Here is a 12,329-nt window from a genome sequence, read left to right as displayed (position 1 = left end):
TCAGCTTCCGCCTGTGCCCAGCAGGGCATGGGAGCTGGGCTGGGCACATGGCAGGGGAGTATTTTTAGCTCCCGTCTCTGTGCTGCTGGACCAGAGGAAAAGGCTAATTCTCACCTGGGCTGGAGCCAGTGACTCCCCCTACCTGGCTCAGCTGCTCACTCCCATGGGGGGGCCGGGCTGTGGGGTGAACCAAGCCCCTCCCTTTAACTGCAGCAAAGTCCAGCCCCAGCTGGGGGCCTTGCTGGGGTGCCCTGGTACTCTGCCTTAGCCTGGCAGGGAGGGGGTTGGTGTCCCAAGGGGCCCCAGGCAAAGCGCTAGGAGGCAAGTCCATGGGCCAGGGGGGTGGAGCCAGGCCCCTGGCAGGGGCTCTGGGGAGGAGGGATGGCAGAATGAGCCCCCAGTGGGGGTGCACTGCTCTGAGCTGGCTCCTCCTGCCCCAGAGCCTGCCCCTCTCACCTTATGCCTGGGCTGCTCCACCCTGGGGAAGGTGCAGGTGGGACGTGTGGTTTAGCAGTGGGGCAGGGGCCTTCACCCACCCTTGGCTTTCTGGTGCCAGGCACATTAACCCTCTGCAGGCTCCGGAGGCTGGGACCTCCCCCCCCGGTCTGGGGCCACAATTCCAGATGGACGGTGATAAACTGGAGCCAGGACAGAGACGAGAAACGGTTAGAACCCTGCCCTAGGGACAGACCCCAGGAGCCCGGTCTATTCAGCAGGGGTTCGGGGGGAGCCGATCAGTCTGTAAGTACCTCCCTGGGCAATGGATATTGAGACCAGACCAAGCAGGGCCAGGGCTGCTGTGGGCCCGTGGCTGGAATGCAGGGGAGTAACTAACCCCTGGACCCCGCCCCGAGGGCAATTCTCTCTTTACATCAAGACCGAATGGTTTGGAAAGCTCGGCTCTAGCTGGGGCAGGTCCCGGGAGGGGTCTGACCAGATGCTCACGTTGGTTCCTTCTGGCAGCCCCAGGCCCTTAACAGCCTTGTGCGCTGCCTGCAGGGAGGCCCAGGCCTGCTCTCCTGGAGCTGCCTGCAGGGAGCCCCAGCCCACCCTTCCCACACACAGCACAGCCAGCTCCGGCTCTGCACCGCCCTTGGGCCTGGGTTATACGCGGTGCTGGGCCCTGTCCACACTCCAGCTCAGTGAGCTCCCAGGAGTGAAGCAGGGCTGGGATCCCCACTCCCAGGGTGCTTTGGGGCCTCTGGGGAAAAGCCCAGGGCTGGCCTCCCCTAGGCAGCTTGGGGGCAGCTGGCTCTGTAGGGCCCCCCCCCGGCCTTTGCCCCAGCATTGCAGGCCTGGGCAGTTGTCACCCGCTCCGTGCCCTCGTTCCCGGCTCTGTCATGCCCCGGCAGCACAGGGAGGGCTCAAGGCAGCAACAGCCTTTATTGAAGCAAAATAAGCTACAAAAATAGATACAGCCCCCGCTGCCCTCAGCGCCAGCTGCCCAGGCTAAGGACTGAGGGTAGCTGAGGGGCCCAGCTTAGCTCAGCCAGGTCCTACATGCTCCCTGCTTGGCCGAGGTCTTAGCCCCGGCCCATTCCAGGCTGAGGCCTGTGGCTTTTGCCCTCCCCGAGAAGGGGAGCACTTAGGGCAAGGATTCCTGCTCCCACACAACACCCCCCCGGGCGGCGAGCCGCTGCCCCTAACCCCCGGCAGAGGAAAGGCCCCTGTACTAAGGAGCCACCAGTGCTGGGGCTGGGGTCCTGCTGGGAGGAGGGGTGTACGGGCTCTGCCCCGCAATGGCGTGACTCCCAAGGGTGCAGTGCTGCTGTGCCAGGGAGCCCCACTCCGTCCCTCCTCGGGGGGTGAGCAGAAGCCATGAGGACTAACATGTAGAGGGGGGGCTTGTGGCCCCTGAAGTTACATGGAAAGGGGCCGTGCTCTGTGCGCTCCCTCGCAGAGCCTGGGGGTGCTCACTGCTCCTGCGTGCCCCAGGAGATGTAGTCGGGGCGTGTGGCCGCGTGGTACTCGTCAATCAGCTGCTGCACAATCTCCCGGGAGTTGTCCAGCTCGTCGAAGTTGTCCTTGAAGATATCCTCCTTGCGGAACTGCTCCAGGAAGGCCTCCCTCTTGCGCAGCTTGTCGTACTGCCGGCACGTCCGCTCGAACAGCTGTGCCGGCCCCAAGTCCCCGTGAATATGAGGGCACGGCCCGTCCCTCACCCCACACGCCAGGGGAAAGTGCTGGATGGGCGCTGGGGCATTCCCCTGGCCGTGGCTACCTGGGGGAGAAGGAGGGGCATCCCCATGGCTACCCTGGGGAGATGGGATGTCCCTGGGGCCACCCTGGCTCACCCCCTGGGGGTGATGCAGAGCAAGCCCATGCGAAGGGCTCTCAGAAAACCTCTGCGGTTGGGGCTCCACCACAGCCAGGCTGTGATCTGGGGAACACCCTGCGCTCCCCAAGCTGCTTTCAGCAGAGGGCTTTCCAAGGGGCTAGGTGACTTTGCCAAGGTTCTGGAGGCAGTGGCAGAGGCAGGAAATAGAACCCTGGAGTCCTGCCTCCCGGCCCTGGGCTTTACTCTCATGAGGAGGCTGTTCCTCCAATGGCAGCATGGCCCCGCAGGGCAGGACAAAGGGAACCCACTACTGGGTTAATGGACAAACCTAGCGGACAGCGTCTGTTCCTGCCAGTGGATTCAGCAGGCCAAGTTTATGGGGTCGGAGGCTAGGGGAGGGGCTGGGAGCTGTGCCCAGAATGACTTTCTACTGAAGGAAATGCTGCAGGGCAACCAACTGGCCCCATCCCCCAATTCCAGTCACTGCCTTCTCTAGCCTGGCTGGGCCTCCGCTCTCTGCAGTGCCACCCGCTGCCTTCTCTGGCAGGGCTGGGGCGGGAGGCAGCCACCGCCTTCCGCTCTCCTGCGGATCCTGCGGCAACAGCCGAGTCAAAGGATACATGAGAGCACCTGAAGGTGAAAGCCCCTACCTCCCTGCTAAGGGCACTCGGCAGCAGAGAGGGCAGGGGAGCGAGGGGCCGAGCCCGTACTCACCGAGGAGATGTTGGTGTGGTTTGCCATCATCAGGCCACTGACACGGTGAGCAGATGGCAGGTACGGGGACTTCCTGGACAGCGCCACCTGGATGCTGGCAGGGCCCCAGGGGATGAAGTTGGCCAGTTTCCTCTCCCGGATCCTCTGCAGGCTCTTGTGAACCTAGGGAGACACGAGCAAGAGCTGGCAGTGGTGCTCCAGCCACCTGCCCTGGCAAGAGTCACAGCATCAGAGGGGCAGGGGCTGGTCCCTCAGCTAACAACGTAAACCGGAACAGGGCAGCGTGAACTCCCCCCTGCTGTCCCAGCTGCTCCACACGCCCAGGGGCTCGGGCCCAGGGCTGCTCGTGGGGCAGGTGCCTCCTACGCCTGGCAAACGCCTGCTGGCAGAGCACGTGCCGAGGGGAAGCCTTTCCCAGGGCAGCATCCAGGCAGCTAGGCCCCTGCAACGTTAACCCTTTGGCTGGCTCTGCCAGCAGCTGTTTCCTGCATGGACCCTGCAAGCCTGGCTGAGGTGGGTGGGCGTCCGAGCCCACTCCCCACTGCAATGCCTGGCCTGCTCCCACGCCCAGCCCTATTGGCATCTGCCTGCATGATGCCCAGGGCCACACGACTCAGCCAGCCCTGGCTTGGGGCAGGGTTGCAGCTTGCTCACCTGTGTTGGGTCCACCTCACCCTGGATGATGTTCAGGATGGCGATGTAGCAGTGGTTGGTTTGTCTGTCCCTCCCCGTGGAGACCATGACATTCTTAGGCTGCAACAATCTTCTCATCACGTCCAGGACCGTGGTTTTCCGCACGCTGGCCACCTGCAAACACCAGCATGGGGCACTCAGGGGGAGACCACCCCTGCGCCCTGTCCCCGGGGGGTGGCGGAGCCACACACACTGCACACGCATGGAGTAGAGGCTCTGCCACCCTCGGCTGAAGTTAGCAGAGGCAAATCCCTGGCCAGCCAGCGAAGAGAGAGAGAGAGAGACAAGCCCTGTGGAACGGGCCAGTCACATGCACAGGCACAGAGCTGCATGCAGGAGCTCACAGGACAGCGGTGGCCAAACCTGGGGGCTTGTAGCGATGCCCTTTCCAGGGGACGCTAGGGAGCCAGCCCCGTCTCCCCTCCCCCTGTCCTGACACTGGAGGAGTTGAGTTAAGTGGAGCTCAGAGAGAGCCAGCCAAGGCCTGGGAAGCGGCTATTGGAGACTCTGTGTCCCAGACGGCAGTGGCAGGCTCCTGCGCAGGGCCTGGGCTCGCACTTCATGGGGGACTCGCTAGGAGCAGAGCAGCCAGGCTCCCCGCGGAACCAAGGCCCCGCTCAGCCAGTGCTTGGGCCTGTGCTGCCTGCTGCCCCCCTCAAGCACAGAGGGATGGGACGGGGCGGGGAGCTCGCATGCTTGGAATGTGGCCAACAAACCCTCCCCCGTCCCCACCCTTCTCCAGAGGGTGCCAAGTTAACCCCTGCGTGCAGCAGGCTTGGCCGGAGCACTCCCTACCTTCCCATAATGCACCTAGCTTGGCTGCCGCTCTCTGCAGCTGGGAACATGCCCCAACAGGCAGCGACTGAAGGGTTAATGGTCGTCTGCTCAGGGTGTGAGAGGAAGCTGCACGCCAGGCCCTAGGCTGGGAGAGCTGCAGGTGGCTGGGCTGTTAAATGCCACAGCACCTGGGCACTAGGAAAGGCTGGCCCCAGTGGTGGCTGGCAGGGGGAGAACAACCAGCCCCACAGCTGCTGCAGCCACTGAGCACTCTGGGAAAGCAAACCCCCCTTCTCGCTCGCTTGGCGGCGCGTGAAGGCCCATCCCCTCCCCACCACAGGCTGGACACGGCGTGCTCCGCTGGCCAGGCTTCTGGGGACTTGCAGAGAGGTGGCCCCAGGTTGGAAGTGGGGAGGTCAAGTCAGACACCTATTAACTACTGCAGAGTCCCCCCCGGCACAGGAGAGGACAGAGCACACTGGGTACCCGTTTCAGAGCCAGCAGCCTTTCCGATGTGCTTCTCTGAGCAACGTCCTGGGGAAATGCAGGTCGACAGGAGGAGAAAGGGCCCAGTTAGCTGAGCAGAACGGTGCCCCGGAGCCAGCCCAGCAGCCTCTCCTGCAGACCCAGAACACTGGCCCAGCCGCCCTTCGCTACGGCCCAATGGAGTCCTGGATCCGGCTGGGAACCGTGATCAGGGACAGCACAAGTGTCCTGCTCACCTCACCCCAACGTAAAGCCCATGAACCCCTGCAGGGGGGGCTGGTGCCTGTGCTCGCCGTGGGGGTGGGGGGATCTCTGGGGCTGGTATCCAGTACTCCCACCGGGAGCAGTGCATGGCAAGGCTGGATCTGAGCACCTGTTGCCTGGGAATAACCCCACTGCACTCCCTGGGACGGGCGGGGCTGCCGGCAGAGCGTGAGGCCAACTTGGAGCACCCAGCCTTACCATGTGTGGGCGAGGGACATCCCCTCCCCGAGGCATTCACAGCAGCTTGGGGGGGCCAGGCAGGGGTCCCGCCATGCCCGGGGCTAAGCGAGGAGGCTGGGGGTGCATGGGAGTGCATGTGAGCTGAGAGGCAGACAGCAGCTAAGCTGCAGGGAGCCTCAGGGCCACCCCAGAGGAGCTTGGCTGAGGTGCAGGAGGCAGCCAGGAGCCAGCGTAGGGATGGTGCAGGGCTGCCCGTGTGCCTGGGGAACTGCAGCACCTACCGACTGGTCTGTGGTGAGTGGCGTGTACCCCGTCATCAGGAAGTGGAGTCGGGGGGTGGGGATGAGCGAGGCGATCAGCCCAATCAGGTCGTTGTTCATGTAGCCGGGATACCTGAGCGTGGTGGTGCTGGCAGACATGATGGTGGAGACCTGGTGCAGAGAAGGGAGAGACAGTCGGGGTGAAGGCTCTGGAGGGATTCCCTGGAGCCAGAGCTCAGCTGTGACTCCCCTTCGCTAGGAAGCAGAAGCACAAGCAGGGGTGGCTCTAGTTTTGCTGCCCCAAGCATGGCAGGCAGGCTGCCTTCGGCGGCGCGCCTGCGGAAGGTCCGCTGGTCTCGCGGCTTTGGCGTACCTGCCGCCGAATCTGCGAGAATGGCGGATCTCCCGCAGGCAAGCCGCCGAAGGCAGCCTGACTGCCGCCCTCGCAGGGACTGGCAGGGCAGCCCTCAGGCACGCGCTTGGAGCGGTGGCACCTGGAGCCGCCGCTGAGCACAAATGCAGCAAGGGAAACATCCCAGCTCCACACCCCCAGCCTCCCATCGGAGCTACTCATCAGCCAGCACCAACAGGAGCCCTGGCCCAGACATGTGGCTAAGTTGCCAGAGCGAGCGCTCCCCCGTGGGGCTTCTCACCAGCTGGTTGATCTGGGAGAAGGACGGGTTCTGGATGTGCAGCCGGTCTGTGGCGATCCGATTCAGGGCTGTGTTGTCCAGAACCACCTAAAACAAAGAAAGTCGGTCCCATCAGAGCAGCTCTTGGAGGCTGCAGAGAGGGCCCAGAGGAGGCCAAGCGACTGACTGCTCGGGTGAGAGCACTGATCCATACAGTCTCAGCTCGACGGGCCTGGATACCACAGCACAACGGGGCCAGCAGACACATGAAAGCATGAGCTGACTCATTCCTGGGGCCGGCTACCCCGGGGCGTAACTGACACTGTCAATTAGAAAGCTCTTCTCCTCCTCCCGGAGCCCTTCCAAGACAGCACTGGCCCCACACACCGGCCCCCAGGCCAGCACATCCATCCTCTAGGCCCAAGCAATCTTAAAGCAGTTGAAAAATAGGAGGGTAGGGAGAGAAGGTGCCGTCCAACAGGGACTGCTCTGCCAACGCAGCTGTGCCTGTTCCTCTGAGTGCCAGAAACGAGGAACCCCCGAGAGCAGGCGTCCTGGTTAGTATGTGCCCAAAGGTCTATGGTGGGGCCTGCTGCTGGATCCTTGGCTTCAAACCCGGGGGCAGATTACAAATGATGCTGCAGGAGCCCCATCCTCAGCCATGTGTGTACACCAGAGCCCCCTGCCAAGTGGCCTCTGCTCCGGCAAGCCCAAGGCCTGGAGCAGCAGGGAGAGCAGAGAAGGCAGCTGTGCTAGAGCACATGGGGCCTTCAGGGCTCTGCGGGCTGCTGGCCCTCGCCTCAGAGGTGGCTGCCGTGCCATGGAAATCCAGAGGGTGATCTACTGACTTATGTCGGTCTGTGCAGGTTAGAGCTTCGAGGGCCCCCGTACTGAGTGGTGGGGAGCTGGGGCTGGCTTGCAGCAGAACTCTTACCACACAGTCAGCGTTCTGAGTCAGCCTCTTGAGTGTCAGCAGGGAGTTGTATGGCTGGACCACCACATCGCTCATCTCATCCTGGTTGGGGAAGACGGAGTAGGTCTGCACCAGCTTCTTGGGATACCTGTGTGAGGAGAGCGCCCCGACACCGAACTGGTTAATGTCCCAGAGCCGCCGCCTCCCACGAGCTCCCCGGCAGTCTGCAGCATGCCGGGCGGCAGTGAGTCACCGCACAGCATGCCAAAGTCTGCTCCCAGGGAAGAGAGGAATTTGTCCCAGCACAGGAGGAAGCTGCCAGACAAAGCCACGGGCGAGGCTGAGCCATCCACTGGCTGATTAAGCAGCTGCTCCCCAGCCTCTTCTCGAGGCTGCATGCTGGGACAGGCGGGGTGGCTGCACAGGGACCGTGGCTGCAGCCTCCTGCCTTGCCCGGTGCGGGCAGAGCTTCAGAAGGCTTGACAGGCGACGGGGAGGCTGCAGAGCAGGGGTCCAATTGCAGAGCCTCCCCGGACACAACAGGAGCCGGCCCATCCCCTGGGCAGCCTGCCAGGGATTGCACAAGACAGTGCTTGGGTGGGGGCGGGGGCCCCGGCTCTGAGTCAGCGCTCTCCAGCTTCATGCTCTGGCAGGACGCCCAGGCAGGGCCAGCCTCCCCCAGCGGGGGACTCACCTGTCATTCAGTCGCTCCAGCAGATAGGAGCCCAGCCCTGAGCCTGTTCCACCAGCAATGGAGTGGCACAGCACGAAGCCCTGGAACCAAAGGGAAGGCAGCTGAGGGCGGGGGCTTACCCTCACAGACAGAACGGGGCGAGCCGCACCACCGGCTAATGCCAGAGCCTAGGCCAGGGCAGATGGTGGCTGCTTCCCTCTGGATCTGTGCCAAGAACCGCTGGTGCGATCAGGCAGTCACCAAACACCCCGAGCGTAGCCCCGTGGGCACGGAGAGCTGCAAGCCAATCGCAGCGCTCCGGCCGGAACTGCAGGGCCTCACTTCTCTGCACCCACTGAGAACAGCGCCAGAGCCAGAGCTTCCCAGGAGACAGGCAGAGGCTGGAAGGGGCTCCCCCCCGCCCCCCCCTGTTCAGTTAAACAAAACGAGCTCAGCCCGTCCCAAGCCCCTCCCCCCACCTGCTCCTTAGTCTCCTTGCCCACGGTTATTTCCCAGTCGCCTTTTCCCTTCCCCTGTTGCTGTGCAGCAGCCAGATGTAAACAGCAGGGGGCTCTCTCTCTCTGTGGGGTAAAGGTGCAGCTGACGACAGCCCAGGTGGGATCTGACGCCCAGAGTAAACCCACTCAAAGACTGAGATTCCCTCCTTCAAGTGCCACTGGGAGCAACAGAAGGTTCAAGGAGTCGGGCCTCCACCTCGTGTCTGACTTGCCGAGTCCCTTTGAAACCAGCTGCCCCGAGCTCTTCAGAGCCAATTCCACCGCAGGCAACAGCCTCCGCTGGCCCAAGCCCTCCTGAAAACAGCGGCATGCTGCCCCCCCGTGGCACCAAACTGAACACCCTTCAGACTGCAAGGCCCAGGCAGAGCAGGCAGATGCCACTTCAGCAGAGCTTTTCCTAACTGAAGCAGGAGAGTCATTGGAGGCCAACCTGGAAAGACGGTTGCCAAAAGGTGCAGACAGCACAGGTACAGGGCGAGCATGTTCTCCTTTCGGAAGCAGAGAGAGGAATTGTTCAGGCTGATACTAGCGGAAACAAGCAGGAGGAGTGGGACGAAATGACGAAAAGGTAAATGGAGGCCAAATATCACAAACCCTTCCTGGCGGTGAGCTCTGGTAACTGCTGACCATGTCCCCTGGGAAGAGTCCAACGCTGGAGTTCTTTTTAACTGGATTTGGAAAACGCACCGTAGGGGTGACTCCTGCTTGCCTCAGGAGGGCCTGGGGTCGAGGGGGAGGTCAAGAGAACGTGGCGGAGATGGGAAAGGCCTCCTGTCTAGGATTAACCCTTTCCATGTGCCTGTTGCTTAGCACCCTGACCCCCAGAGGTCGTCACAACTGCCAGGCTTCCCTAGAGACTTCAACTCCATGCAAACAACACGGCAGAGACCTTAGATTGGGCTCCTGCTCCGAAAAAAGCCATCTGGCTCAGAAAACAAACAAGCCAGGGAAGCCAATCCGAGGCCTCCTTTCTTTACCTCTAAGCTGTCGCTCCCATCAGCCTCTCTGTCTATGATGTCAAAGATATCTTCGTGGATTTTTTCCCCCTGCAAGATAAAACCAAAGCAGGCTTCGGTCCCTGTACTTACCCCAGAGGGAGCCGCTTCCCAGGCATAATGCAAAGCCAGGTCAGCTGGGAGACAAGGCTTCCAGCCATATCAGCAGATCCTGCTGGTGGTGAGCTGTCCCCAGTGCGTCCCTGCCGAAAGGTACGGTGCTTGCTCCAGCAATCACACACCACCGCCTGCTGGGAGGCAAGGCGTCCCTGACAAAATCTCAAGCCCAGGGATCTGAACTACGGTTGCACATGCCAACTCCAGCCCTGTTACCTGTGAGAAGCCGCTGGCCCAGTTGTTCCCAGCCCCGCCGCCATGCTCGGACAGGTAGATGTTTTCCGGGTTGTACAGGTTGGCGTAGGGGGAGTTCAGAATGGAATGGATCACTCGAGGCTCGAGGTCCAGCAGCACAGCTCGGGGGATGTAATGTTCATCATCTGCCTGTAACAGGGAAGGACAAGAGGGCCTAGGAACATGCCGGGGCACGATTCCAGACTGCAAAAGAGCGAGCGTGACAGAGGGTGCCCCCCACTGGTCAGAGAGAGGTATAACACACTGCCACAATGGACAAGATAAAGAAACTATTATGTATTGTCTGTATTAGGGGAGCACCTGGCTCGCACCATGCTGGGGGTCATACCTCACAGAACAAAGAGATGAGCCCTGACCCAAACAGCTCACAATCGGAGAAATTATGTAACAAATATGAACTGATTCTTGAGTCCCCAGCACTCTGCACCCACCACGGCACACCAGGCTCCAGGCCACGACAACGTGCTGTTAAGCAGTAGATCTCGGCAGAGATGCCACTGAAGGAGATGAGCTGGGGCTGGACTGAGCTCGCCAGCCCCTTTCACAAAGTGAATGTGGGTTGCTGGCTAGACAGAGAGAGGGGGTGGCCAGAGACTCCCCAATGTGTCCTCAGCAAGAGGAGTAGCTACAGAAGGGGTTTGTTCTCAACAGAGGAGCTAGGATCCATCAATAGAGAAGGATCCAGACTTAGGGTTGGACTTTGTGAATTGAAATAACAACTGGGTCTTCCTGCTGCTGACCCCAAAAGCCAGTCTGGGCTCCAGCCACAGAGAACAGAGAGGAAATGTGAACCAGAAACTCTTGACTAAGGTCCCACCTTGGCTCTGGGAGGCTTTTGGAGATACCAGCATTATGTCAGCGGGGCGGCTGGCAGTGCCAGACCTCCAGGGCTTTCTCCCTCTGGAGGAGGGATGCCTTCTGTTTGTCCAGGGGAAACCCTAGGGAAAGGGCACCCGGCCCAGCCTGGGCTGGATCTGAGCGATGGGCTGCGGCTGTAGGAAGGTGCAGAGCTGGCGCCTGCTGTACCTGGTAGAAGAAGACGTCTTTGCGATCGGTGCCCTCGGTGGCGAACTCCTCAACGATGCCCTCGGGGCTGATGCCGTGCTCGGCACACAGCTGCTTCCAGAACTCGAACCCGACTGAAGAGAGACCAGCCGGGGCTCAGGCAGGCTGGAGGGGGGAGACCCGCCCTGCTGCCCCCAGCGCCCCCCAGCCCAGCGGGGGCTCAGGCGGGCTGGAGGGGGGAGACCCCCCCCTGCTGCCCCCAGCGCCCCCCAGCCCAGCGGGGGCTCAGGCGGGCTGGAGGGGGGAGACCCGCCCTGCTGCCCCCAGCCCAGCGGGGGCTCAGGCGGGCTGGAGGGGGAGACCCGCCCTGCTGCCCCCAGCGCCCCCCAGCCCAGCGGGGGCTCAGGCGGGCTGGAGGGGGGAGACCCGCCCTGCTGCCCCCAGCGCCCCCCAGCCCAGCGGGGGCTCAGGCGGGCTGGAGGGGGGAGACCCGCCCTGCTGCCCCCAGCGCCCCCCACCCCAGCGGGGGCTCAGGCGGGCTGGAGGGGGGAGACCCCCCCTGCTGCCCCCAGCGCCCCCCAGCCCAGCGGGGGCTCAGGCAGGCTGGAGGGGGGAGACCCCCCCTGCTGCCCCCAGCACCCCCCAGCCCAGCCGGGGCTCAGGCGGGCTGGAGGGGGGAGACCCGCCCGGCTGCCCCCAGTGCCCCCCCCCCCAGCGGGGGCGCAGGCGGGCTGGAGGGGGGAGACCCGCCCTGCTGTCCCCAGCGCCCCCCAGCCCAGCGGGGGCTCAGGCGGGCTGGAGGGGGGAGACCCGCCCTGCTGCCCCCAGTGCCCCCCTGCTGCCCCCAGTGCCCCCAGCCCAGCGGGGGCTCAGGCAGGCTGGAGGGGGGAGACCCACCCTGCTGCCCCCAGTGCCCCCTGCTGCCCCAGTGCCCCCCAGCCAGCGGGGGCTCAGGCGGGCTGGAGGGGGCAGACCCGCCCTGCTGCCCCCAGCGCCCCCCAGCCCAGCGGGGGCTCAGGCGGGCTGGAGGGGGGGAGACCCGCCCTGCTGCCCCCAGCGCCCCCCAGCCCAGCGGGGGCTCAGGCGGGCTGGAGGGGGGAGACCCGCCCTGCTGCCCCCAGCGCCCTCCAGCCCAGCGGGGGCTCAGGCGGGCTGGGGGGGGGGGAGACCCCCCCCTGCTGCCCCCAGCGCCCCCCAGCCCAGCGGGGGCTCAGGCGGGCTGGGGGGGGGGAGACCCGCCCTGCTGCCGGGCCAGGACGCCTGGGTTCTATGGCCGGCTCTGCCGCTGTCTGGCTGAGTGACAGGGAAAGGGGAGGGGCCCGCTCGGTGCCTCAGTTTCCCCGCCTCCAAGCCCCGCCCCCGGCCTCACTCTGGTTGCCGCACTGGCCCAGCTGCAGGGTGATGATCTCTCGCGGCATCTCGGCCGCTGCGGCCCGGCCCGGCTCCTCGCTGCACCCGCCGCTGCCTTTGCGTCCTCCCGCCCGCCTCTAGCGGAACTGAGCATGCGCGGGCTGCGCGTCCGGGGAACCGCCGTTAACCCAGCCCCCGGGCTTCGTCTTGGAAACGCGC

At 63.8% G+C, this 12,329-nt stretch overlaps 1 protein-coding gene across 1 annotated transcript; it reads right to left on the bottom strand.

Annotated features, from left to right (window-relative positions):
- Nucleotides 1-1,364: 1,364 nt before the first annotated feature.
- TUBG1 (tubulin gamma 1) lies at nucleotides 1,365-12,329 on the bottom strand. The gene is made up of 11 exons (XM_039516874.1): nucleotides 12,130-12,329; nucleotides 10,782-10,894; nucleotides 9,717-9,884; nucleotides 9,366-9,434; nucleotides 7,892-7,971; nucleotides 7,219-7,345; nucleotides 6,306-6,392; nucleotides 5,674-5,823; nucleotides 3,647-3,799; nucleotides 2,993-3,154; nucleotides 1,365-2,111 (listed from the first exon to the last, which is right to left on the bottom strand). Exons 1-11 carry the CDS (start codon nucleotides 12,176-12,178, stop codon nucleotides 1,914-1,916), a joined length of 1,356 nt encoding a protein of 451 aa, XP_039372808.1. The 5' UTR covers nucleotides 12,179-12,329; the 3' UTR covers nucleotides 1,365-1,913.

Source organism: Mauremys reevesii, linkage group 27 (assembly GCF_016161935.1).
Source record: "Mauremys reevesii isolate NIE-2019 linkage group 27, ASM1616193v1, whole genome shotgun sequence".
Lineage (NCBI taxonomy): Eukaryota > Metazoa > Chordata > Testudines > Geoemydidae > Mauremys > Mauremys reevesii.
This window is presented reverse-complemented; position numbering and strand designations above follow the sequence as displayed.

Excerpts from the sequence above, each read along its gene's own strand:
- TUBG1 (XM_039516874.1), bottom strand. The coding sequence starts at position 12,178 with ATGCCGCGAGAGATCATCACCCTGCAGCTGGGCCAGTGCGGCAACCAG. Across the intron at positions 7,346-7,891 it reads CTGGAGCGACTGAATGACAG|GTATCCCAAGAAGCTGGTGC; the intron begins GTGAGTCCCCCG and ends CTCCTCACACAG. Across the intron at positions 3,155-3,646 it reads GTGAGGTGGACCCAACACAG|GTTCACAAGAGCCTGCAGAG; the intron begins GTGAGCAAGCTG and ends GTGTCTCCCTAG.